We start from the raw sequence: 21,045 nt of genomic DNA on the forward strand, positions 1-21,045 counted from the left end.
AATCGCCAGCTTCTCGACGTCCCGAGGGCTAACTCCTGTTCTTCGACTCTTTGCGATCTGCTATTCTTTCAACTTGGAATCCAGTCGCAGAGCTACACCAAGTTTACATTCCCTGTTTAAAAGATGGTACTCGCCCTTCTTCTCCCGACGGTCCCGTGTTTCTCATGATGCTTACCCCGCGATGAGCCCTGTCACCCAGCATCGTTGCTAACAGATCCCTCCCAGGCCCTCACAGAATCAAAGAAAAAACTGGCCTTGGCCATAATAGATTTTCTTAGCACAAGTGCCAAAGATGGTACTCTCTCCGCCGAGGATGCCGAGTCAATGGAGATTGCCCAGTCATGCATCGCCGACGCCTTCAAGGTCGACCCTTCAAACAAGGCCGCCACGCAGGACGCCCTAGGAGGCCAGTCGCTTTTGAGCATTTATACAGTGTATGAAAAGCTTAAGGGCAAAGGCACTGCCGCTAAGCCTAGCAAAGATGCCGGTAGTGAATCAAAACCTGCTGCCTCTAAACCAACCCCAGGTGCGCCTACCGAGGAATCGGATAGATTGAAGTCAGAGGGCAATGCGGCAATGGCTCGTAGAGACTATATTGGGGCCATCTCCTTCTACACTAAAGCACTTGAAATTGCCCCTGCAAACCCGATTTATCTGTCCAACCGTGCCGCTGCCCTCTCTGCTTCTGGAAACCATGCAAGAGCCGTGGAAGACGCTGAGGTGGCTGTGGCTGCTGATCCGAAATACGTAAAGGCCTGGAGCAGGCTGGGCCTTGCCAAATTTGCGCTTGGTGATGCGAAAGGTGCCGCTGAAGCCTACGAGAAAGGCATTGAAGCTGAGGGCAACGGTGGGAGCGAGGGTATGAAAAAGGGCCTGGAGACCGCTAGGAAGCGGATTGAAGAAATGGAGAAGAAGGATAATGAGCCGCCTGCAGAAGATGTTGATGATGCGGCCGGCTCCACACGCGGTGCTGGCGGCATGCCTGACCTCTCGTCCCTTGCTAGCATGCTCGGAGGTGGTGGGGCTGGCGGCGGTGCGGGCGGTGGCATGCCTGACCTTAGCTCCATAATGAACAATCCGATGTTTGCCAGCATGGCACAGAATATTATGAGCAATCCGGACATGTTAAACAACCTTATGAGCAACCCACGCTTGAGACAGATGGCTGAGAATTTCGGTGGCGGTCAAGGCGGTCTTCCCGATATGTCGAGCCTGATGAATGATCCGAACATTGCTGAAATGTAAGTTTTATAACCTCTAAGATCCATGGGCTTCTGTTAACCGGTCATACCCCAGGGCTCGCAATCTCATGGGTGGTGGAAGAGGTGCTGGAAGAGGGCAATAATTGTATTACTTCTAATAATGGTTGCACTTTGTTTCTCCTTGGAGACACACGTATCGACGGCCGTTATAAGTGACGTGCCATGGCCTTGGGGGTTTGGGCGTTCTATTTCAAGATCATTTACACTTGTCAAGTTGTACCAGAAGCGACGTTTGTTGATGGACAGATGTCTCGAAGAATACCGCTACCACTATAATCTATAAGTATGTCACCATCGGCATTTTCAAGAGGCTCAAGCTGAAGAGAGACAATCTTATTATTTTCCAGACCGCAGGCCCTAAAAGCTTGCTTGTATTTACAGTGAATATCCATGAGAAGAGAGGATGACGCATCTCGTAAACTGACAAATCCAACCCCTTTGCAACCATATGGGAAGAAAAACCGGTGCAAGTCACAGGCGCCCACGCATCGAAGGAGACAACGGAAAGAAATGAAAAGAAAAGGCATTTATCCCACCAGATCATGATCTATATGGACTCCAAATAATAGTGTACATCGAGGACGGGAATAGCTCCAAAGGCCAGGGCTATGCAGGACAAAGAAAGGGAATCGACATAATAGTACTAAAACAAGCAGGGATTAACCGTGCAGGAAGGGCAAAGATGGGACCTGGAAAGAATAAACGACATTCGCTTCTTTTATTTTTATTGAAAGAGATGAAAATTGGGACTTCGATCATATATAGTCCCGGCCGGACTTTTGAAGCTCAATCATTCTCCAACCTCTGGTTTCTGGATTATTAACGTCTTCCGGAATTCTGGTCACGCCGATTGCATAAGTCACTAATTGGACTTTATCTTCCATACCGGCAGCGAGCTCGTTCGTTTTGGCGTTGCGATAAACATGCACCTCCTGAGTTCGGCAAGTCACGATGAAAACAGGAATGTCCCCCGGCTCCAACATCCGCGCATGGGAGATGTCCACATGGCGAATATCAAGGATACGGCCATCTGATTTTAGGCCTGCAGTGGTATATTGTTTTGCCAGAGCTGCGTACACATGGAATTGCGCATCGGATAGCCAAAGCTTAAGGGTCTCAGCATCACCCTTGACGTAGGCATCTAAAACTTCGGGGAGTATATACTCTCGCATCTCGCGCAAGAATGGTTCGATCTGGAAGTTGGGATCCATCTGGCGAAATTTCTTGATCACCATTGCGGTTTCGTTCTCGGCGAAGAAGCCCGCCACGCGGTCAGATATGCTGCGGGCGGTGGAAATTAAAGGATTCTCAGATTCATTGTAGGTATTTTTGAGATTAAAGTATTGTTGCATGATGCGGCTGGAATCCCTGAATTCACGCCAGGATTCCTTCCAGGCGGCATCTTTATGGACAGTTATATTTGTGCCAGCGCTAGCAAGCTGTCAGTATTTGAACTCCTGTCCCATATACTCTGGTGACTTACTTGGGGTCCTCTTCCATTGGTTCCACTTTGTGAAGTTTGCCCTCCTTCACATCTCTAAGTTCTCTTAATTCTCTTTGCTTCCTTCGCTCTTCCTTTTCAACCCAGCCTCCATAGCGAGAGCTGCTACCATCATCTATGACCTCTTTCATCTCTTTGTAGGCCTTAGTGTCGCGGACCGGCTTAGTAACCTTCTCGATACCTTTACCGGTAGCAGTGACACCCTTCCGGAGGCCCTTAACTACTGACGTGTCCCAAGTCCAGGCTGCTCCCTTTCCAAGCGCTCGGCCCGTCTGTTTCAGAGCAGAGGACGTTGTAGAAGAAGCAGCATCGGAAGCAGCCTGGTACGCAGCGCGTGCCCTTCGAACCGATTCACTCTCTGTGAATTGATTTGCAGAGGAAGCTAGGGCCTTTGTGGACTCGTTCCACTCCTTCGACGCTTTGAATTCAGACCTTAATGTTTCCGTGAACACCTGCCAGGGAGTCTTGTCGCCATGAGGGGGTGGCGGGGGAGGAGCCTCCTTTTCCTTCTTGGTCTCCTTCTCACCTGCCTCTTCATTTTTCTGACCACCACTTTCAGCCGATTCCTGGCTCGCTGATTCACTCGTGGTTTTTCCTGTTTCTGACTTCTCCTGCTGCTGTTGCCGGCGGAGATTTGATGTCTGGAAAGCTCTTTTAGCAGGAAGGAGAACTCTTATTAAATTGATCTGGAAGGGAGAAGCCTGAGAGAAGACGGGGAGGATAGGACTATAAGATTGAAAAGCATTGGTCGGTGGTCGCTCTAGGCGGGAGCGGCTCAGCAAGCGTGTCTGCGTCAAGGATCGGAGGACTGGCGCTCTTCCGGATGTAACACTCGTAGAAGTAATATGGCCTCGAAGAAAGGCCGTCCGGCCGGCGCCTGGCGACACCAATTTCCCTGCGACAATCATGCTCTATCGAGAATGCAGCTGCGACACTCAGGTACCGAATGGGAACCTCTGGCAATGGCCAATACTATGAAAGTAAAGCAACAGACCGATACAGTCCAAATAATAGCCTGCGGCAGAGGCAGAAGTGATAATCGCTGGCGGCCTCAACAGCCGTGGGAGCAGGAGGCGGTGGTGATGGGTGAAAGGGAAAAAAAGAGGATCTGCCTGAATCAACACTTTTGACTTTTTTGCCCCGAGCGCCAAGACCGAAAAGACTGACGCCGAAGCTCAAGCCAAATCGGCCGGCCAGGAAAGACGAAGCGACACGACCCGTCGAATTCTCCTGCACCCGCCTTCGATTGCGCTATCCACTTCACCTCTAAGCCCCATAGAGTCGGTTCGAGTGCTCAGTCGCAGCCTGCCGGAGAGCCGGCGCTCTCTTGCCTTGCTTCAGCCGCCGAATTGAATTGTCCCTCCGCCGCGATGAACCACCCGGTGGTCAAGCGGCTGTCCGCTGCCTTGATGCGGCCTTTCTTGCAGCAGCAAAATCCATATTCTTCTTCGATGTTCAGATCCTTCTCCTCAACAGCCCCTTCACGAAACGCCGATACACCAAACCAAAATGAACCTCCAACGGGCCGCTCAGCGCTGGGCAAACTATCCGAAGACACAAAGGCCAACCCGCTTGAATTGAATACGGAGGACGTCACAGCGAAAATTGCGGAGGCGCTGTCGAATCCCTACGGCATGAGCCTTCCTCATCACCTCCACGTTTATGCCCATAAACACAACACACATTTGACCTTAACAAGGCCCAACCGCGACCCAATGATGTCCATAAGCTGCGGTACTATTGGCTTCCGCAAGTCTCACCGCGGCGGCTACGATCCGGCCCACCAGCTCTGCTCCTACATGATGGCAAAGATTCAAGAACGGGGCTTTTTAATGGACATCAGGCAGTTGGAAGTTGTCCTCAGAGGGTTCGGACCGGGGCGCGAGGCATTTACTAAAGTGCTGTTGGGCCCGGAGGGAAAGAAGATACGGGAAAAAGTAGTACGGGTGACCGATGCCACCAGGTTGAAATTCGGCGGCACGAGAAGCCCAAGAGTGCGGAGATTGGGTTGATCATGCTGGTTCCATTTCACTGACCTCATTTGCTGGAATTGTCCTCTGCTGCCAGCGACCTTTCTGCATCATTATATGTATATTAGAGTGGTTCTCATTGTTGCAATCCAATCACCATTTGGAGTTCTTTGCTTTTCTCCTGACATCTCCTCTAATGTGCTGCCGTCCTGTCTGCGCGGGCGTTTGTTTGCGGTCCTGCAGCCATAGAATCAATCACGTGAAGCTGTTATCGATAAACCCCAACTCTGATTGAAGCTCCAGCGACAGGGAACATCAGAACCAGGATCCCACTGGGAAGAAACACGCGGAATCAATGAAGACAGCTGCTTTCCTCGCTGCCAGAGTGCCTGTCCTATTGTATCAGCTTCGTCCAAGCCAAAAAAGCCCAGAGATTCTGTTCCTTCAGCCCCGTCCATTCACCGTTTGTCCCCATCACTGCTGCCTCCAGGCCCAAGCTTTTTGACGGCCCTTCGAACTCCGAGATACCACCGCTAGGCATCGAAAGCCCCACGAGATTGTCCTGAGTTACACTTGCGCCAAAGCTCTACGAACGGCGGAGCTTGCCCGCCGGGCCTTCCGATGTCGTTTGGATGCCCCCTCTAAATCCCTTTCTTCGCGCTTTTTTCCGCAGCGTGCTCCCGTCGCAATGCATTCCGGTCCAGAACCATGTCCGCTTCTCCCGCCAGCATACTCCATGGCATATATCTTGCTGATGTCCGCTTTAGATCTTACTGGTGCCTACCACCGAATCCCTCGTCAACGCTCGCGATCGAGATTCTAATACCCCCTACATTGACCTCGTTCATTCCGAAGAGTTTCTGGGTAGCCATGTCTTGCGCATTCCCGCTTCAACGTCGGCAAAAGATGCCCTTTCAGGGCCACGGGACGCCAGGGGAAAGGCTAGGCAAATGACCACCGCAAACGGCCGCACTGTAGCCATCCGGGAGTCGATGGTATTCAGTAACAAAGGTACCGCAAAAGAAGTAACCTTTAGTTTTGCGTTTTTAAATTTGAGGCCCAGTTGGTGTGGCTGACAAGACTTGCAGGTTTCAAGAATTTGAACCAGGCAATCCTGCTCTCCGATATTCTTTACTACGTTCCGGGCAGCGAGTCGCAGCCATGGTTAATATACTACATCTCCAAACCGCTGCTCGGAATCTACGATCCAGGGGGAATCGTTCAAGCAGCTGTACCTGGCTTCCCTTCACAATATCCAGAGTCCTTGAATTCTTCGCCGGGATACGACAGTGGCAGCCTGGAATTTGCCCGGAAAGACGTTCAGTCATTTGGAGAATTGCTCGCAAACTTTCCAATGATCGCCAGGCAGATGCAACCCGGACTGGAGCGACTATTTCGTGAGTTTGGAAAGGAGCTCGGAAAACCGTTGCCACCTCCTCCGTCACGCTTTTCATCCATGAACTCCGAAAATGAAGCCGATAATGTGGACGAGACAGCATCGATTCGAAGCACTTCATCATGCACCCAAAAGACGCTGCCTTTCAACTCACTGGAGTATTTTGAAGACGACGAGGACCTCATGAGGCGTGCTCTAGAAACGGCGGTCACGGCGGCAATTGACCTTTTCCGCCTAGTAGACAGGCAGCAGCTGTCTCTTCTAGGAGCTACAACAAATCTCACCGGACCCATGGTAGAACGGCTGATAGAGCGCTATGTGACTGAGCAGGTTCACGACTCCCTTCTCTTCCCGAGAATATGCGGGTGCCGCAAAACCGAAGATACGGAATTGGATATACGTATTCGACAGATGGAGAGTATTGACGTGTCCCAGGTCGGTATCCCCATAGAAGGAGGTCGAAAGGGAAAAGAAGAACTTATTCATCGCCTTGGAAGGGGTGTCGACGAGTTTCGAAAAATGGTTGACTCCACATGTCCCCAAGAGATGCTGAAAATACTTCTCACAACAATAAAAACCGTTACCCTCGAGTATAAACCCGATTCTGAAGACGGTGATGTCGTCGAAAAGAAACCGTCAGTTCTGACAATCAACGCCGATATTTTGGTTTCATTACTACTAGTAGTGGTCATCAGATCGCAGGTCCGTCACCTCCAAGCCAGACTCTCATATATGCAACATTTTATTTATATGGATGATGTCGAGAGCGGCGAATCTGGGTACGCTTTGAGTACATTCGAGGCAGTATTGACGTACCTCCGACATGACTCCCGCGGGCTCAGAAAGGCCAGCGCAAAGAACCGGCGTCTCTGGTGTGCTACCAAGTCAGGCAAAGTGCCTGATATGAAGGCCATTCTGGAGCCGGAAAGTCAGGAAAGCTTATCTGAAGACAGCATTGGTAACGGAGAACAGGAACATTCGTCTCAACTGGACATTTATGGCGTGGAGGATGCGCAGGGTCCATCAACCATGGAGCTTGCAACTAACGGTCGTATATCTCCACATGTTACAAGAGAGCCCATAGATATTCCCAGAGTTCCAGAAACGCCCCGTCTAGCACACGTTTTTCCGTTTCAGACGTGGACACCAAGCTCTCCACCAAAGACTCAACCCCGTATTCTTAAAAGGGTTTCTATGGACGTTGGAAGCGTGTCCGAAACCTCCAACTTTTCCTTTCTTTCTCGCTCAACCACTTTTGGTTCTGCGACAAGCCATATGGAAGGCGACACATCTGTTTTAATCTTAACAAAAACGCAAGATCCGGCGGGAGATTCGATCCCAATGATGGCCGTCGAAGCCTGCCAGCCTGAGTCCTTAAAATACCTCTTGAGCTTGGAGGAATATTATCCAATCCAAAGTATACTGGAAGATGTCAACAGCGATGGCACAACGTTGTTGAGCGCCGCAGTACAACTCGCGCACACCGAGATTGTGGACGTTATCCTAGCTTTTATCTTTCAACATGCGCATCCTGATGACGTTAGAACTTACTTTGCTAAGGCGGATGCTCGAGGAAGAACGGTTGCACATTATCTTTTCAGTGTTCCTGCATTGATGTCTCGCATTGGCGCTGCACTTCCTTGGAAAAAAAGAGATAAACACGGTCAAACTCCTCTTTTTGCACTCTGCAGATCCTATGATCACCCGGATTACAACATCATGGTTAACGAAGCTTTGACTGTGGCCCGAGATTCTCAAGGGGATGGAGATCCTTTGAGACTTGATGATCACGTGGATGCTAAAGGAAACACCCTCCTGCATGTCGTTAGCGACCCCCAGATTCTTCATAGGATCCTATGTGAATGCGACTGTGATCCTAACGCGACTAATGACAAACGATTTACCCCCCTGATGGTGGCGAGCAAGTATGGACGTGTCGACCTAGTTCGGATTCTTTTCGCAGATCCACGAGTTGACCCTCATCTTCGGGAGTCTCGCGGATTAACTGCAGTTGAACTTGCAAAAGACGACGAGGTTCGTAATAGAATTGATGATCTTATCTTATTTTCCAATCCACCACCCTCTTCCGTCGATTCTTCTGGCCGCATAACCGCTGTCGTTCGATCAGTGTTTGTCGAAGATGGTAGCACTCGGTTCATCATCAAATCCGGTGCACCTAATCCTCCATCCCCCTCTGAACAAGATCAGTCCCGAAAGATGATCACTTTCACGGTAACGACTTCCCGCCGTGGTCTGGCGGATTTCGAGAATCTTATTAAGTTTCTGAGGATCGAACACCCTGCTTCATACATTCCCGATGTTCCGCCATTTCGTTCTCCATTACAGATGTATTCAAAGCCCTCACGCGCTGTGCTCCACGAAGTTCAAGAGCGTCTGGATAGGCTCATGAAAATCTTACTTGCGCACCCCACATTTTCGACACATGAACTACTCTGGGAATTCTTCCTCATGCCCGAGATACAAACAGAAATGCTAAGTGAGAGATCGCATCGGAAGGCTGCTGTGCTGGTAGAAAGGATAGCGGATGAATACCAACCTGTCACGGCAGAAGATATCCGCGACGTTGAGCAGATTGTGGGCCATGCGCAAGATGCCGTCCGTGCAGTCAGCAATCACACTCGAAGCATAATTCGACGTGGATATAAGCTTCACAATGCATCTATAGACTTCACAGAAGCAATATCCATGTGTGCCTACGCCATTTCTTCTCTACAGCCTCCCACAAATGCCCTTCCCCATTCGTATATAGACGCCGTTAATCGTTTTGCTGCTTGCTATACTTCTTCGTCTCTCGACTCTTCTCCGTTGACTCAGTACCTTACGGCCCTAACATCCTTACATACTACAACAAGCGCAATGTTAGAGTCCCTCTCCCGCCCTGGAATGCTCGTATCCAGGCTTAATTCCTCCACCCGGTCTTTAGCGCGCTGTCACTCCACCCTCGCATCCAACTCTGTCCCACGCAAATTCAATTTTCCCGGCTTAGAAGAATCTCGACAACGCTCGGTCCGAGAGCAAGAACAGAAGATTTTAGAGTTGAACGTGGAAGTGGAGCAAGTCGGGAAAGAGATTGCGTGGAATAAAGACGTAGTTGTGGGAGAGCTGGCTGGGTGGACGGATTGGAGGGGGAAGATGGGCAAGCAAGCAATCAGGGAGTTTGTTAGAACTACGCTTGTTCGAGAGAAAGAGCGTGGGAAGAGGATGGAGAGATGTCTGAGGAGTTTAAGACGTTGAATTTCTCTAGCTTTTGTAACCCCCCCCCCTTTTTTTTTTTTTTTCCCTTCCCAATCCAACATTATTTTAAGCATGCATGGGTGGGTGACGGATTTGATTTCTTCGCGTGTTTTAACGCCCATGATTTTCGGCCTCGTCAATGGGCTGTTTTAAATGGTTACCTTTCTTGTCTTGTCTTTTTGCTCTGGTTTTGTATAGCTTTGGTTCAACCAGGTAGGGTTGAGGGACGTACGGATTTGGGTCGCACATAGTCCGGCATCTTCATTTGTAACGTAATCGGGGGTATTCTGATTTCTTTACTTGCAAACGAATAAACCTTTTTTGATTCCGATATTATATTAATTAACATATTGGTCCCAGGGACATGAAGGTGTAGTTTGCATGTTATTCTGCCTAGCTATAGAAGAGGAGCGTCTCCCTGTGTTTCTCGCTCTCCGGCTGAAGTCAAACTCTTTCTGTGTACTTCTTTGCTCTGTTCATAGAAATTTCCCCTGATGATAATAATAACAATAATAAAAAAACTGCGGTAAAAATGGACAGGCCAGAGAAAAGACAAAATTGGTATCTCTTAAAAGTGTCATGCAAATCCATTTAATATCCAAAAAAGAACAAAGTTTGAGAACTAAAAAATAAAAGGAAAAAGAAAAAGATAATACTAAGAAGGAATAATTAAAATATATGTCATACAAAGTGGCAATGTGTAGGTTTGTTATTCTTTTCTCTTTTCGCTCGTGACGGGCTATGTGCCTGGGTACGGATAGACTCCATAACCATCCGACCGCGGCGGCTGATTGGCATGCAAGGTGTTTGGAAAATTTTCGGCTTGATCGACGTGCTGCATAATGTCGTAAGTTTGACTCGCTTGGCCAGTATCTACAGGCGAGATGCTACTGACAGGGGAATATTGGGAAGTACGATAGTTCATATGTTGGTTAACAGTGGAAATACTGCTGCGCGAAGCTCGACGAGTGCTGCGTGTTGCTGAAGAAGGTCCACTTGACGGCATTTCCGAGGATGGTGGTGTTGGTGGGTTATCGGGAGGAAGTTCCATGACAATGGGTAGCTCGGTGGACGGTGCTCCTGCTGGGGGCAGTGGCTTGCGCTCAATAGAATGGCTACGACCTACGCCATGGGTATCGAAGTTATGCGGCCGATGAAGAGAACTTTCCATGGAGACTGGTCTTTGTAAGGCCCCAGGGGGTGGGTAAGGCCCGCTGGATGCTGGATTAGTCGACAAGGAAAGCCGCTGCTGATCGTCATCTGTCGCCATAGAGGAATAAAAGCGACCACTTGTGGCACGGGGCATATCGGGAGTAAGGGGTTGGAAATCGTCCTTGTTCCCAGGAGATATATGTTGCGAAACAGGTGCGTATGCCATATTAGGATGCCAAGTGAAGTTTGGCCCACGGTTTAAATAACTCTCTCCGCTTCCGGGAGTTTCTGCTTGCGAATCCCCACTGTCCGAAGCGGATATTGCTAAGTATCGTGATTTTCGGTTCTGCCGTTCTTCTTCCTTATGATCTCGGTGTTTTTGCCATCGCTTGTAGTATAATAGACCTAGAAAAGCGACCGCGATGACAACAAAACCGCCAAAGACAGACCCCGCTGCAACCCCTGCTTTGTTTATTCCGTCATCTTCCGGGGGTGGGGTAGGAGATGCGGATGTGGACGTGGTTGTGGATGCTACCTGGGATAAGGTTGTGGATGCAGGTGCGGAATTGTCAGTAGAAGTTATCCGCGAATGACTTGATGAAGATGAGGCTGTGTTGGTGGTTGAAGCAGGCGCTGTGGAGGTAGAGCGGCTGGAATCCGTCGCAGCGGTAGAGCTTTCAGTTGCTAACTCTTCCGTGGTTGAGTCCAGTCGCGTGTGAGAGTATCTGCTCGTAGATTCCGATCTAAAAGCTGTCGTGATAGGTTTCCTCCCAGGGGCATCATCGTCGTCACCATCATTGTCATCGTCGTCGTCGTCCTCGTGGTCCTCGCCGTCCTCGCCGTCGGGGTCAGGAGGGTCGGGAACGTCGTCCTCATCCTGACGCTGCCTGCCACGCCAAGGTGGCTCCTTTTGGTCCGGATTAGGTCCTCCAACAGGAATATTTGTCCAAGGCGGACCTTTGTTGCCAGGAGGGTTTTTGTTCCCAGGAGGGCTTTTGTTGCCAGGGGGGATTTTGTTCCCAGGAGGGCTTTTGTTGCCAGGGGGGTTTTTGTTGCCAGGAGGGTTGTTATTGTCGGGAGAAGGATTTTTATTGCCAGGAGGGTTCTTATTTCCAGGTGGGTTTCCGTTCCCAGGCGGGTTTTTGTTCTCAGCAGCGTTTTTGCTGGCACCTTGATTGGAGTTACCAGCTGGCTTGGGATTACCACGATCCTCTTTGCGCTTAAACTTCCGGAAGCTTGGAGATCTGGGCGAAGGTGTAATAATCGGATCTTTGTGAGATATCCTATCATCTTCGGAGGGATGTCTTTTCGCAAGACGTGGAATGCGGCCGTCATTAATGCAATCACCGAGAAATATCTCGCCTGTGCCCCCCACTCTCCTCCTGCACGGCGTTGGAAGAGCGGATGGAGGTTCTAGAGCCGTCGCCCATGTCTGAAAGAGCAAGACATTGGTCCATAAGAATAGTTTCATCGCGCCTTCGAGGTTATATCGCAGCGACCAGACGCTTCGACTTCGATGGTTGGGACTCTTGGTTATGCGACAACAGCACGCATTCAATCAATCACACACTTCTTGCAGGCGCATTCCAGGTTAGCTACAAGAGCTGAAAGCGAATGTAAATTTCTGTCAAAGGAAGCTTTTTGGATCGTCTGAAGGCATTGATGTAGTGGGCCGTCCCGATCCAGCCGCGTACAGACAAAGCAAAGGCGAAAAAAGGTGTCCAGCCAACAAACAACACAGAAGGGAACATGAAAAGAGCAGAAAGCAAGAAGAGCTAGAGGAGCTTACTTGTGTCCTTGGAGAAGATATTGAGATATTATCATGACCTTTTTTTGTGTGTTGGGGCCTCCGCTCTCATCGCTGTTTCAAATGTTGGCGTGATTGAACATAGCCTCAATTGCGCGAACGAAGGATAAAAAGCGTCCAATCAACCCGAATGGAGCAATGAGCGACTCATCCAAAACAGACGAATCCCTGTCGTGGTGGTTGTAAATCGCATGCGGATGGAGAAAGGCTCGGGAGTATGCCCGCTTTAAGGCTTCGACCGCAAGAGCCCGGTAGATAGGCTGGCCGTTGGAATATAAAATGGCCTACCACTTCTCAGGGATTAGTTATTCGTGAACGCGTCGTCACCGAATGTTTGGACGAAGACCCGGTAAAACGTCCAGCCTATGGGTGCGACCCCACTGGCCGGCAGGGAGGCTATGTACGGATGTTTTGGTGCGAGCAAGCGCCAGAAATTGAGATCATTTCCTGACGCATGAAGCACGCGATGGCCACCAGGACCTGAAGATTTCGGCGCAAATACCAAAATTTGAAGAAGATGGGCGTAATTGCATGCTCCACCCGGCCGACTCTTCCGCAGCTGACAGGAAGCTCGCTATCGCTTCGTCTCGCCAGGCCCGCCAGCGGCGTGGAGATTTGCCAACAAGCTATTAATAGTAACCTGAGCTGATGGGCTGCTGACTGCGCTAATACGAAGATGTAACAACGCCTGCATGCAGGGGGGACGCCAAGCCTGCCAAGCCCCGTATCGTATTTTACGGGCCGATATAATTCCTTAATAACGGCAAAAGGTCGGCCCGAGCAAGTCAGCTGATCACGACCAGTTATCAGTTTTGATTAGTAATCATGACGTTGTCCTCCCAGGGCGCCTCCCCGTCCAGGAATCTCTCCGCTTCCCACCGAAGGTCGACGAAGAAAAGTCCAAGGTAGCGCCAGAGAATCCTGGCGCCTAGACCAGGGTATCATCCCCCTGTCGAACTGGTCCATCGTCGCTGGCGAATGATGTAAGAAAGTCCTCCAATAAATCAAGAAAAACTGGATACATTGCTCCCCACCATTACTGTCTCCTCTCTCCATGATTTCCAGAGCACATCTCTTGAAGCCGGGTATAAAGCACATGTCCCTTTCTCTCTCATCATCCCACGTCGCCCTATATCCCGAAGGAAACATCCCACCCTCGCAAGCTAATAAGGTGTCTTTTCTGAAACTCCCTCATCAGTACTTCACCATCCGCACCCATCACGTTCAACTACCTCGCAACATGCCTCTTGTCGTTCCAGAAGTCAACGAGAATGACCAAGCTGCCTGGGCCGCTAGGCTGATGGGAAAGAAGCTGACCCAGGATGTCAGTGACAATGTCGTGCGTAATCTGAGCTCCGAAACTCTTGTACACTATAATCTAAAATATAGCCAGTCCTTCGCAGTGAAAGACCTCCCCAAAACGCATCGTGTCATCAAGCCTGGTTATGCGGTTACCATGGACTATGTACCGGATCGGTATGCTCATTACAGCAGACCCAAGTTAGAACGATTATAGCAAGCAGCTGATATTTTTCCCTCTTCCCAGGCTTAATGTTTATCTCGATGATTCGGACACTGTTGTTAAAGTCAACCATGGTTAAATCTATAAACCAACAACGGCGTCTTTTCCTGGAGAACTAGCAGCTGAAAGACCAAGACTTGCCCTATGGTGCTACATTGACCGTGATTGGATATATGTCTGATAATGCAGTATTCACTACAATTTAATATATGTTAAAAATGACCCAGTAATCTTGCATAAACTGATCTTCGGCGCATGTATGTCTATTCATACATTGCTTCGGATCATCAGTCACGATCGCTGCTCATAATGTATGTGGTTATGTCTTGCATACCTACATATGTTCTTCTCAGCCTCCATGATAACCATTCCAAGTGGGAGGGAAACGCACAGCCACACCCCATTTCATTTGACCCAACATATGCCCGCCGTACGGGAACAATTGCCTGCCTCGGAATATGGCCTCTAAAACCCATTTGGAGTGGGGCCGGACCGGTGCATGGTACCTTTGGTCTTCCTCGAAATTTGTTCGCTAGGAGAAAACGTCCCCAGAAGCCTTTGTTCCGTCGCAGCCGTCCATGCTTCCTGCGAAGCTTTCAAGCTCAAGGAACTATCGATACGGCGTCCGGATCCACCTTGACACCCCCCGTTCGTAAAAATAATTAAGGACAGCTATTCAATCAATCATCATCGTCATCATCATCGGAGCTATATGCTCCTAACCCAAGGTTGGAGGAGATTGCCGGCGCAACTTTGGTGCCAGGGTCCGCTGGCAGACCAAGTCTGCTGCCCTGAGCAGGCGATGCATCGCATTTCGGTTCAGGAGGCTCTGAATAGTCCGCTACTTTATGCTGAGCGTTGGATGGAATGTGTGCCTCCAAAGTGGCAGGCTTATCAGCCTTCGGCTTTTCCTGGGGAGGGATTTGGCCGCTAGTGCTCGACGACTTTCGGAGCTTTACCCCTGGAAGGACATCATTATCCTTGGTCCGCCTTCGTTTCCTACCCGATATCGCCCATTTCTCCTCCTCGCCATGCGACCCAGCACCTGGCTCACCAAGCTTGTTTTCTACCAGAAAGGCGTTCTTCTCCGCCTCCTCTCGCTGGCGGTGAAACATCTCCAATTGTTCCATGGTTTCCCTCTTCACAGCCGCCTCCTTCGCACGAGTTGACTCAAGCAAGGAGTCCAAGAATTCAACCTCATCTTCATCGAGAGCTCGAAATTGATTCTTCAGCCGGATTGATTCTTCGAATGCTTCTTGCTTTGCCGCTAATTTTCAAAAGTGATATGAAAGTAGCAGTCAGCTATACGTACAAGCTCCGCATGGAACCTAAATGACAGGCCCAATTCCTACACACCTTTATTCTGCTGGAGAATTTCGTAAAGGCTCTTTCCCCCTTCTTGGGTCCCCTGTTCTGCTTTGCGCTTCCGGGACTCCTCGAGCTCTTTCTTGACTCTCTGCCACTCCTCATCATTGCCCGGAGTGTACTTCGTGGCGCCAGCCGAGATAAAACCGGACGACATTGCTGTGAGAAATTTTAAATCAAGGTAGAAGTTAACTCAATCCCGAAACGTGAAATAAACACCGCTATAAGCATTCGGTTCTCATCTGGCCGCCTGGCGTTGGAAGGGGGATCACGTGATATTCCAACGGGCCGGTTTTTGTGTAGTTAGTTACTTCGTGCCTGATCTCATATATACAGAGTAGTTTAACTAAGCCCTCAAATTAGTCCCTAACTAACTAGTTAATAAGTGTGTGGGATGGCAGCAGCAGCAATATTGACATAGAAATGTTATAAACTATATTAACAAGAAAGCCAGAATAAAGGAGAATTTCCGTTTGTGCCGCCGCCCGCCCGTTGCGGTTTAGCCGGCCCCGTGACCGCGCCCCGTCCGGTTTAGCGCGTCACGCCATCCCAGAACGGGAACTGCCGCCGTCCGCCGCCCCGTTGTCGGACCACCGCGACTATATAAGCATCGGGTGCGTCGCTCGACGACAACTTCTAGCTCGTGAATGAGTTGCGAAAGGAAGAAGGGAAGGAGTTTCCAGTAGAGCCTGAGTAAGAAGTACGTATTGCGGATCTTTCCTGGTTGAATAGGGAAACTCGATTCGCGCTTGGAGCCTGACCTGAAAGTCGACCCTAAACATAGCAACAGCAAGCTTTCCTCTATGGAGAATAACTTTCGGTCACTCAGTCTTATGAGCCTTATTAAACCACTCTGCCTTGCAAGAGACTCTGTTATTAGCGTCCTGTAGTAGTAGTATGCGTCGGTGGAAGGCAAAGCCTTAAGATTAGCCCATATCCAGCAAGCATTGATCTCATTCTCAGGCTCTCTGATAACTTCCGTACTAACTCCGTCGCATCTACAGACAAAGCTACTTGGATCGAGCAGGCATATGGATACAAAGATAATACAATCCTCCGCCATTAGGCACACTTTTGGGACCACTTCGCATATTCAGATGACCACTGGAGTGCATTAAAGTTGATGTTACAGCACACCATTTATCACTTGAGGCATGCTATTGTCCTCTTTATCCTTATACGGCCAATTACACCAACAGATCTCCTGTTGGTCCGCCTCTGCTTGCCTAACCATTTCCATTCGAAACTGGCAATTGCTCTCCACTGCCCTCTCAAAGTTGTCCAGGTCGGTCCCGCCTTCCAGGTCGACATTGAGGTGCTCTCTAACCCAGGATAATAGCTGTTCGGACTCGTTCCATTCCTGCGATTCCGCTATAGCAGCCTCTCGTTCTTCATCGCTAAACACAACTGGACAAACTGCCAAGGAGATTTTGCTCCATACCGACGGAGTCGTGATTCCTACTAATGCAGCACGTAGGTTAATTACGTCTGCGTCCCAAGGGTACCCTGTCTGGCGAAGGAGATACTGTAGCATTCCAAGATGAGGAAGTTTTAAAACATCCATGTGTTGGTCATTGTGTACACCTGTCGCGGCTGTGTAGTAGAGGTTGGCCTCTTCTAAGCGAAAAATGGCTCTGGATTGTCTCTGTTCGTCGATACCCATCTCATCAAAATGATCAGGAAGAGATGGAATTTGCAGACTTTGAGACTGGGAGAAGTCGTGCTCACAAAACACGGGATAACCTGCTTGCATGAAGCGCGGGAATATCACGGCATCCTGCCAATCAATGATACTGACAATTTTGGTGGACCCAGGTGCCAATAAAATGTTACCCAGACTCAAATCAGGGTGTCTTAGTGTCAGAGCGCTGGAAGAACCCGGACGGATTAAATGAGGCGCCAACTGTAGGAATCATGAAAGTAACGAGCTGTGCTCGGAGGGATGAATGTCATGATTAGTTGGTAGAAGGAATGTCTGGCGAGGCTGAGCTTTGGCATGATGCTGAATGACAGCCATCTCTCAGCAAGCCGCGGCGGTAACACACTCCACGGGTGAAAGCCCTACGGCAATGATCAGCCCAGTTCATGTCAGTTCTTTTTCTAACAGCCAAGAGCAAAGTGGGAATGGAGAAAGGGGAAAGCCTACAGGGCCCACAGTCAATCTCCGTTTTGTTTCATTCACCATGCCAAAACTGCCGGGCAGACACAGGGCCAATAACAAAATTTTCCATGGTTGGTATCTGGGTTTCCCCATCAAGGTCCTTCTTGTAATATAAACTTCCATACGCAGGAAAATGGAAGTCAAAAATTTTCCTCTCCATATCTGCGATTTGTGTCATGACGTTTTTCACCTCGTCGGTTGTGAGCAATAACCATCGTGAGAGACTCTCCCCCTCCACCCGCTCCATCAAAATGTACTCTGCTCCGACAAGATTATCCAATGTTGCTGAATATGTCAAGACCTTTGGTATTGGTAGTTTGAGAACAACTCGCAAAAAGTCCATCATCACCACCTCACTCGCGGTTGTGTAATGGGGAGGCCCGGCAATGGGAGTGGGAATTCGTGCAATCACCTCACGACCATCCCTTGCTTGCAGAATAAACACTTTGTTGAAGCCCCCCTCTGCAAGCTTAGAAATATGAGGGCAATAGTCTTGTTGTACTGCTTCGCCGGCGATCCATTGGAGCCCTGTTGGTCGAAACCTGACGAATCGTTCGTTTAAACGGTCGGCCTCGTTGAATCTAGCTGGCATTCAGTAATTGAGGCCGGAGCCATCATAGACTTAACTTACATCCATCGTCGTGATGTATTTCGGAAGAATTCCTCGTGCAGTGCTGGTGGGCTGGTGGAAGTGATGGCGGGATGAAACAGACATGGCAGGCTGCTCAGAACAGACCCATGGTTTGCGGAAACAGGGAATGTGTGATACACTTCTAGCAATGGTGAGTCTCATGAGGAAAAGTCACCATTCTTCAAAAATAATAAGAGAGGCAAAAACATTGGACGCACAAGATGTTGACGGGGTTGGGTTCACTTGCAAGAAGGGGATGGGTGAGGGACGAGACGAAAGGAACGGACGGACGGGAGGAAGCTCGTCATTTATGGAAAAAGGCGACCGGAGGGAGTGTGCTTCACTCTGGGAGGGGGGAGCCATTTTCGGCTCCCTCAGAGTCTGGCCTCGAAAGGCGACAAAGAGTTGTAGCTGCGGCTTCGTTCAGCAAACAGCTTCAGCGGTCGTTGCGTCAGCATGGGACCTGTCACGTGCCAGGAACCTGGTGCGTGGGCCAAGTCGGAGCCGTTATGCGCACGGCGGCTGAGTCAGCGGATGGGCCGGGACGGCCGTTTTTGGAGTCATTCGAAGCCGAAAAAGGCATGCTTGAGGAGTACGGAGTAGAATTATAAGTTACTCTGTACAGAATTTTCAACTAGGTTCCAGCTTCATTCCATCCAATCCCAAGTTAGTCCCAAACTGGTACAGAACTGGTATGGTATGAGTAATTCCAGGAAACACCCTCTTGTTTTCATGAATCAATTCATTGTGTACGACAAACTGCAGTGTCTTCCAAGATATTTAAGGTGCATTCTCTCAGGCTATTTCTCCAGTGTGATTCCAACAATATTGAATGAATCAGTCCAACACCAGGAGAAAACACAGTGGATTGGATACAATTGTCCTGAAGGGAATTATTGATCAATCAAAGCAGTTGATACTGTCCCAATGAAGGGTCTTTTATATTTCCATTGTATTATCCCAAGACCAAGAGTGGAATAAGGGAGTAATTGTAAAAGGTTGTAGCTTTGGTGATTCAATAGCTATTTAGAATAAATATGTACTAACCAGCCAAATAAGCAGGAATAAAAGATAAATCAATTTCACCTTGTACAACAGGTCAAAAAATGCCTTTTGCCTATGAAGAAACACAATACGCCCTCATTTCCAGATTCTAACAATCCGATAATTCTTGACCGGTACAATTGTACTATTATCACGTGCAGTCTTCTCCCTGTCATAATGCAGCTTTTTGGCATCAATATCAAAGCATCCTAAAGGCCTTTGGACAGCTGCACCCTTGTGACAAACAGGCCACAGTGTATGTGTGCACATGTCACAATAAAAGCCTTCCTTTTTAGAAACAAAGTCCGGACCACGGGAACCGGGGTCATCACAAAGCTCCTTTGCACTCATGGAGTTGCTGATCACAATGTCATTGTTGAAGCAAGTGGGTTTGAATCGTTCCTCTCTCTCATCCAGCTGCATAATCTTGTCCCTTTTCTTCTTGACTCCATAAGTTGGACGCCAGAGCCGAGGTGGGGACCGGAGCACCCTCTGTAACTTGAGTCTCTCTTCTAGTGTTGGAAGCTGACCTGGAGGAGGACTGCACATGACTTCACCCTCTGTTTTTAATGCCTCCAAGTCCGCATCAAGCCCGTCTCTGGTATACTCCAGCGGAGGATTGAAGACAGGGAGGCATTGCAGCTCGTTCAACTTTTTGTACATCTTCAATCTGGGTGCGCTCTTGCACATTGAGTCTGGATGATCCGCGTACTGCGCATATAGGGCCTCAGAACCGATAAAGTCAATCAGATGGATGCCAATTCCCTGAGGGAAGTTGTATGTTGTCTTCCCATCATCGTCTGGGCCATCAATCCAAAAGCACTTTGGCTTGTGAGCCAGGTCACCCACCTGCATCACAAGATTAGAATGATACCAAGGCACCCCGCACATGGCTGCATTGTCTCCTGTGAAAGCCCAGTATTCCTTGCTGGGATGTGTCACAGCAATGTATGCAACACAAAGGGCATCAGGACTCGAAGCACTGAGAGAAATATATTCTGCCGGTCTGTTATTTTTTCTATCTATTGGAGTAATGGAAATGTCCTCATAGCGGCCATCAGGAATTTTCCCATGTCTACTCCCAGATTTGAATCCAATTCGCTCGCCGTTTCCATCGAACAGGGCTATGCTCGGCATATCACCTCCAGTACTAGCCTTGTCATGCTTGTGAGGCTGTGACAGGCCAGAGGCAACACGGACAATCGTATTGGCCTTGTACGGCGCGGGAAAAAAGTAATCTCCAAGTGGAACCAGGGAGAGACCCGTAACCCCAAGCACAATACCAGTGAATACAGCATGCGCGCCCATTCTAGCGGCCGACCGTCTAGGAATCGAGAATATTAACAGATATGATAATCTAACCGCAAGGGAATAGAGCAGTCGCTTCTGAGTAGGAAATCAAAGGTCCGTAGGTCAATGATAGAGAGTAGCAGGAATAGACAAGACTGACGTTGAGTGACCCGAGACAACATGGTAATGGCGTCCTGGTTTGCAACTTTTATATCCATTAAAACTCGCCAAAGGCATAGCCTTCATCCCTCCTATTTCACATAAATTAGGAGCCGAAAGACACGGGGAAAAAAAGGGTATTGGATGCCATAGCGGAGCGCCAACCCTTGCATAAGCGAAACGGATGACTTGTTGACTTGAGCTCATTGGGTAGATCTCCTGATTCGAGTCTTGCCTTACCATCCACTAGATCAAAGCGGAGCAAGTCTCAAATCCAGAAAGATAGAAAAGGTAAGACAGCCGAAAGAGCATCAATATCCTTGACACTATGGAGAGGGCGAAATGAGTCCCATTACCACAAGGTAAAACTTGACCTCTGAGTAAATCTGGACGATTCTAGGAATCTTGATGGTTTAGCGCTGATCATGCACTACACAACGGTGAAATCTGCCCGGCAACATTTGGATTGAATGCCAAAAACAGAGAATTAGTGGATGCAGAAGTCGAACAACTAGGAGGAGTACATAGAG

At 49.2% G+C, this 21,045-nt stretch overlaps 10 protein-coding genes across 10 annotated transcripts; 4 read left to right on the plus strand and 6 right to left on the minus strand.

The window, feature by feature from the left end:
- The first annotated feature begins 41 nt into the window (after window positions 1–41).
- D8B26_007326 (uncharacterized protein) lies at window positions 42–1,541 on the plus strand. Its single transcript, XM_003072140.2, has 3 exons — window positions 42–126; window positions 226–1,241; window positions 1,297–1,541. The coding sequence occupies exons 1-3, from the start codon at window positions 124–126 to the stop codon at window positions 1,343–1,345; spliced, it is 1,068 nt and encodes a 355-aa protein (XP_003072186.2). The 5' UTR covers window positions 42–123; the 3' UTR covers window positions 1,346–1,541.
- Window positions 1,542–1,918: 377 nt separating this feature from the next.
- Window positions 1,919–3,825, minus strand: TIM44 (protein translocase subunit). The gene is made up of 2 exons (XM_003072141.2): window positions 2,746–3,825; window positions 1,919–2,693 (listed from the first exon to the last, which is right to left on the minus strand). The coding sequence occupies exons 1-2, from the start codon at window positions 3,669–3,671 to the stop codon at window positions 2,018–2,020; spliced, it is 1,602 nt and encodes a 533-aa protein (XP_003072187.1). The 5' UTR covers window positions 3,672–3,825; the 3' UTR covers window positions 1,919–2,017.
- Window positions 3,826–4,101: 276 nt separating this feature from the next.
- On the plus strand, window positions 4,102–4,898 carry D8B26_007328 (mitochondrial 37S ribosomal protein uS11m). Its single transcript, XM_003072142.2, has one exon. It carries the CDS (start codon window positions 4,134–4,136, stop codon window positions 4,773–4,775), a length of 642 nt encoding a protein of 213 aa, XP_003072188.1. The 5' UTR covers window positions 4,102–4,133; the 3' UTR covers window positions 4,776–4,898.
- A 467-nt stretch (window positions 4,899–5,365) lies between these two features.
- On the plus strand, window positions 5,366–9,635 carry D8B26_007329 (uncharacterized protein; the record flags this gene model as incomplete). The annotated part of the gene is made up of 4 exons (XM_066125506.1): window positions 5,366–5,443; window positions 5,501–5,744; window positions 5,822–9,361; window positions 9,583–9,635. 4 exons carry the CDS (start codon window positions 5,366–5,368, stop codon window positions 9,633–9,635), a joined length of 3,915 nt encoding a protein of 1,304 aa, XP_065981589.1.
- A 434-nt stretch (window positions 9,636–10,069) lies between these two features.
- Window positions 10,070–12,888, minus strand: D8B26_007330 (uncharacterized protein). The gene is made up of 2 exons (XM_066125507.1): window positions 12,326–12,888; window positions 10,070–12,108 (listed from the first exon to the last, which is right to left on the minus strand). Exon 2 carries the CDS (start codon window positions 12,005–12,007, stop codon window positions 10,124–10,126), a length of 1,884 nt encoding a protein of 627 aa, XP_065981590.1. The 5' UTR covers window positions 12,008–12,108; window positions 12,326–12,888; the 3' UTR covers window positions 10,070–10,123.
- A 335-nt stretch (window positions 12,889–13,223) lies between these two features.
- Window positions 13,224–14,473, plus strand: D8B26_007331 (uncharacterized protein). The gene is made up of 3 exons (XM_066125508.1): window positions 13,224–13,667; window positions 13,737–13,819; window positions 13,890–14,473. Exons 1-3 carry the CDS (start codon window positions 13,398–13,400, stop codon window positions 13,942–13,944), a joined length of 408 nt encoding a protein of 135 aa, XP_065981591.1. The 5' UTR covers window positions 13,224–13,397; the 3' UTR covers window positions 13,945–14,473.
- A 72-nt stretch (window positions 14,474–14,545) lies between these two features.
- Window positions 14,546–15,583, minus strand: D8B26_007332 (uncharacterized protein; the record flags this gene model as incomplete). The annotated part of the gene is made up of 2 exons (XM_003072146.2): window positions 15,222–15,583; window positions 14,546–15,132 (listed from the first exon to the last, which is right to left on the minus strand). Exons 1-2 carry the CDS (start codon window positions 15,385–15,387, stop codon window positions 14,546–14,548), a joined length of 753 nt encoding a protein of 250 aa, XP_003072192.1. The 5' UTR covers window positions 15,388–15,583.
- A 773-nt stretch (window positions 15,584–16,356) lies between these two features.
- D8B26_007333 (uncharacterized protein) lies at window positions 16,357–16,983 on the minus strand (the record flags this gene model as incomplete). Its single annotated transcript, XM_003072147.2, has 1 exon — window positions 16,357–16,983. One exon carries the CDS (start codon window positions 16,981–16,983, stop codon window positions 16,357–16,359), a length of 627 nt encoding a protein of 208 aa, XP_003072193.2.
- Window positions 16,984–17,404: 421 nt separating this feature from the next.
- Window positions 17,405–17,737, minus strand: D8B26_007334 (uncharacterized protein; the record flags this gene model as incomplete). The annotated part of the gene is made up of 1 exon (XM_066125509.1): window positions 17,405–17,737. One exon carries the CDS (start codon window positions 17,735–17,737, stop codon window positions 17,405–17,407), a length of 333 nt encoding a protein of 110 aa, XP_065981592.1.
- Window positions 17,738–19,162: 1,425 nt separating this feature from the next.
- On the minus strand, window positions 19,163–20,374 carry D8B26_007335 (uncharacterized protein; the record flags this gene model as incomplete). Its single annotated transcript, XM_003072148.2, has 1 exon — window positions 19,163–20,374. One exon carries the CDS (start codon window positions 20,372–20,374, stop codon window positions 19,163–19,165), a length of 1,212 nt encoding a protein of 403 aa, XP_003072194.2.
- Between the last annotated feature and the right edge of the window lie 671 nt (window positions 20,375–21,045).

Source organism: Coccidioides posadasii, chromosome 4, assembly GCF_018416015.2.
Source record: "Coccidioides posadasii str. Silveira chromosome 4, complete sequence".
Classification (NCBI taxonomy): Eukaryota; Fungi; Ascomycota; class Eurotiomycetes; order Onygenales; family Onygenaceae; genus Coccidioides; species Coccidioides posadasii.